The sequence below is a fragment of the Prunus persica genome, chromosome G1 (genome assembly GCF_000346465.2).
Source record: "Prunus persica cultivar Lovell chromosome G1, Prunus_persica_NCBIv2, whole genome shotgun sequence".
Taxonomy (NCBI): domain Eukaryota; kingdom Viridiplantae; phylum Streptophyta; class Magnoliopsida; order Rosales; family Rosaceae; genus Prunus; species Prunus persica.
Window position 1 is genome coordinate 6281029 of NC_034009.1, and position 4706 is coordinate 6285734.

The 4706-nt window shown below is 37.1% G+C and overlaps 1 protein-coding gene across 1 annotated transcript; it reads left to right on the forward strand.

Annotated features, from left to right (window-relative positions):
• On the forward strand, positions 553-3235 carry LOC18789545 (U4/U6.U5 small nuclear ribonucleoprotein 27 kDa protein). Its single transcript, XM_007227445.2, has 2 exons — positions 553-1256; positions 2968-3235. Exon 1 carries the CDS (start codon positions 626-628, stop codon positions 1247-1249), a length of 624 nt encoding a protein of 207 aa, XP_007227507.1. The 5' UTR covers positions 553-625; the 3' UTR covers positions 1250-1256; positions 2968-3235.

A 4706-nucleotide genomic window follows, 5' to 3' on the forward strand; every position in this document is an offset into this window, starting at 1 on the left:
TATATATTTATTGGAGTTTATTTTTTCGTTTGAAATTGACTCTGGACAAAGGTGTTGTTAACATTATCATTGAACTGGGTTGTTGCTGGTTTGCTGTATGATTAGTTTGGTCTCCTTAGCCAATTTAAGAATTATATATGTGCTGTGGTGAAAATGTGTATGACATTTTAGTAATCAAATTAATTTGAATTCTGATTCATGAAAATTAGTAAACAATAACAATAGGAATCAACCACATTCCTTTGCTAATACCATATGTTTACGTATCAGTAATAGAGAAAGTAAGGAATCTATCAACCCTAAACCATATACGTAAACATGACCAATGTTGCTAGAATCACTCCTAAATGAATCCTAAATATAGTAATGAGATTTGATTAAGTAACTTTTTGTTTTTTGAATTTATCGCAAAAATCGCTTCCAAACGAGCCCTAAATATAGTATTGAGATTTGATTAAGTAATTTTTTGTTTTTTGAATCTATTGATACTATTATTTATTTATCTAAGTTTTTGGGGTCTTAACTCTGAATCCAAACACAACACTGGAATCAACTCACTTCGACCTGATAAAAGCATCCTCTCCTTCAAAAATCATGAAACCCCCCATTTACTCTCTCAGGGACTATGGGGGACCGAGAGCGAGACAGGGACAGGGACCGCGAGCGAAACCGAGACAGAGATCGAGACAGAGAAAGACGCCGGGACAGAGACGACCGTGATCGTGATCGGGACCGGGACCGCGTCCGCAGCAAGAGGTCGCGTACACCGGAGCGCACCAGACCACGTCACACCCGCTCCCGCACGCGCTCGCCGGACCGGTACCGCTCACGCACTCGCTCAGTCTCCCGCTCTCGCTCTCCGGACGACCGGTCCCACCGGCGGCGCCACCATCACAACCGTAGCCCATCTGCGGAGGCACGCAAGCGGCAGAGGCGCGAGCCGACAGCCGAGGACGAGAGGGAGAGGCAGAAGGCGGCGGTGGCTGACTTCGTCGAGGGCATCGCAAAGGAGCAGAAAACTCAGCAGAAGCAGAGCAGCGATGGCGGTGGTGACGAAGGCCTGGACGAGGACGAGATTGAGATGATGAAGAAATTTGGGATTCCGACTGGATTTGACTCGACGAAAGGGAAGCCCGTGCCTGGCGCCGATGTGAGCGGCATTAGGGCGGTCACTAAGCGGCAGCCGAGACAGTATATGAATCGCCGCGGTGGATTTAATCGGCCTTTGCCTGCTGAGCGTAATCGCTAGATTACTGGTTAGGGTTTATAATCCCTTTGGGTTTTGGAATGTGCTTATTTTTCTGTTTAAGTTTACTAAATAAGTTGGATAGTGTTGGTATATTTTAGGGTTTATAATCCCCTTGTTTGCTCTTTGGTTTAGGGTTTTGGAATGTGCTTACTTTGCTGTTTTGAGTTTACAAACTAAGTTGGATATTGTTGAGTGTGGTATATGCTAGTTTATGCTTTCTTTTGTTCTTGTTTGTGGTAATTAGAATGACAATATTTATATTTCAAGTTTTTTTTTTTTTTTTTTTCATGGTGCAATTGACCTAAATTATTCATCAACAAATCCATGTTATTTTGTACTGTTCCCATTTTGTAGGATCTAGCCTTCTAGGGTAGGTTAGTCGTGTTCCTAGTATTCAGATGGTGATTTGTTCTGCTTGAGAAGTGCATTGGAGTTATGACATTGTGGGATAAACTCAGGTAGCTAGTTAATTTGCATGGTGATAATCGTTTCTAGGTGAATGTTGACATATGGTTTTCTTGTGTGGTAGTACTCGCTAGTTTCTAATCTAAAAAACTTGAAGATGTAGAGTATATGTGAAGTTTGGGTGCAGATGATAGCAAGTGCCTTTAACATTTGAAGTTGGGTTCTGATTTGATTTTGTAATGCAACATTGTTCATATGTTCTGGAATTGCCTAATTTCGTTAATGTGTAGTTCTATTTACTGTGGAAGTCATCTGCAATTTTTCAAGGTTTTTTAGGATGCTTACCTGACTTTCTCATAAAAAGGATTTGTTTCTTTTCTCCCTTAATTAAGTCATTCTTATAAACCGTGGATCATGTTAGATTCATTGTCAAAAAAATGATCATTACATTTTAAGTAGAAGTACAATTTGACATGAGTGAACATTTGTGTCTTGTTGTCATGTGTGAATTAACTTTTAACATATTTTTTTTCATCATAATTTTTTGGTCATTCAAATTGAATTTTTTGTTTCACATCATTTTTATTGTACTCTCTGGTCAAGTTTTTCTTGCTTCTTGGTTAGGGCTGAGATGCTTCGATTTGTGATTTCATTGTAAATAAAATGTGAGTGATTGGGGATGAATACAACAAACATGTTTTCACAGCGTTTCTCAAAGTGTTGTGGTGAGGCAATGGAACTGGAAAGGTGTTGAATGTGTTGTCTGTTTAGCAAAATGGTATGTTACCTGGTTAAATTGTGTAAAGAATTAAGTTGATCTCCTCTAGATTGTTTAAACATAGGTTTGTGTTGCCAATGGAAGTTTTTTCATATGAGCCTCCCGTTTCCGATTTTGATTTTTTGTTACATAGATGTGAAATTATGACATTTCTTCAATATCTTTCTCAGTGATTCAATTCTTTTACTTTCCTGATTTAGAGATGTTAGAATTTGTCTTTATTACGTGATGACTTAAAGCTGTGAAAGATGCGAGATGATATGTTGGTGTATTCTGGGGATTAATTAAGTGGTTTTTTGTATGTGTAGCTTAAGCATGACATAAAATGGGCTGCTTGGAGGATTCTACAAAATGCATTTTTCTTTTACACTTGGCCTTTGGTTTTATCTCAGCTATTTATCATTTAAAATGACCAGAAAACCTTGCATTTGGGTTGTGTACATGACAGGGATGATAAGTTATTAGTATTACCATGTGAAAGTTTTCTTCGTTGTAGTTTCGGATATCTCTAATTATCAGGTTCTTTTACATGCAGACGAGGAGGGTCTTCCAGCATGAGTTGAACCATGTGGAGAGACTTGGATACTTGAAAGCCATCGGCAGGATGGACCCGAATCAGTCAGACCGTGTAAGGTTTTCTCTAGTTCTTTGTATTTTGCATCCAATGATGGATTCCCATGAGATTCTTGTGATTGATTGATTCTTATGTCTTCGGTTTTGAACAAATTAGTCATTTGGTTCGCCTCTTCGGAGTTGTATTAGTTGTTAAACGCAACATTAATGGGACTAGCTACTTGTAAACGTGGGCATCTCTCAAGAAAACAAAGATAAAAGGAAAATGCGAAAAGTGAAAAGGAGGATAACAAAGGTGCTGATATCTCTCAACTCAAGGATATACATAGTTCCTTCCTGGCCTTCCTGGCCTTGTTAATACTGGCAAAATGATAGTGGCTTAAGGCCCTGAGCTAAAACCCACTATATAAAACAAGACAACTAGTACAAACTTAAAGCAAGATCAAAGTTAAATTAATAACTTAATAAGGTACTGAGTTGAATCTGTTACAGGTTTTATTGCAATTATCCTGAAATTTCCTCTAAGGCAGTGCATAAGTCATAGTTTAATACCATATCTGCGGTTCAGTCTATGGGAAAAGTTAGTAGGCTAGTAGCGGTAGAATTTTACCTCTATATTGGGGCCTCCAGAAATTTGCCCTCTCAAGACGTTCATATTGTAATCGCAAAATAAGAGAGTACCACACGGATATTATGAGAGAGAATCATATATAGGACTGCTATTCACTACTTTGTTTTGTTCAGATTCGAAACTCTGTTTTAGGATAGGACATCTTTCGAAATACCACTAGTTTAAAAATCCAATCTTCATGAGACTTGATACAATATTTAGAGAAAAGACAAATACCACTAGTTTTATATTCCAATCATCAGGAGACTTGTTACTTTTTTAGTGGGTTGGGGCCAGCATTTGCCAACATTAATCCATAGTGAATTATAAGTTATTTATACCGACACTTTTGATTTTTATTTTATTTTAATACAAGAGATAGATTAAATTACATGAGAAATGTGGATTTCTTTCACACACACTACAATATTGTTATGGGGTTTCGAAACTGAGATCACTGGTTTGCAAGTAAAGACCTTTTCCCTTTGAGTTATACCTCGTTGGCCACTCTTAAGATTTTTATTGTTTTACAAAATTCTAGAGGTTTCAAAAACTACACCAACACCTAATGAAGTTTCAAATTGTTTCCACAAAATCAATTTCATCAAAAATTAGTGGCACATACATCACATCATTGAGGTTAATTGTATTTGAAGAAGCTTTTTTCATGACATCAATAATTTGTCATTTGAATAAGAGCATTCAGTGTCATTTTTGAAACTTTAAGGCCTCATTTGTTAGGGAGGATTAGACTAAATTAACAAAGTAGCTACATTTCTTGTATAATTAAGACATAATATGAATATTGTTGTCTAACTTGAAAGATGAAGGAACACTATTCAAAAAGATTGATGACTAAAATTTATTAAAGTATAAGTTTTAGTCATCAACCTCTTATGAATAGTCTCCATTCTTCCTCCAAGTTAAGCAACATATTCATGTTATATCTTAAATGCACATGAAATTTAGACATTTTACGAGCCTAGTTCAATCTAGTCCTCCCTATTAAAAAAAAACCGAAAAACCTTAAGAGGTGGTGTCATAAATAGCTCTGAATTATAACTCCTGGTCCCACCAAAAACCAGGGCAAG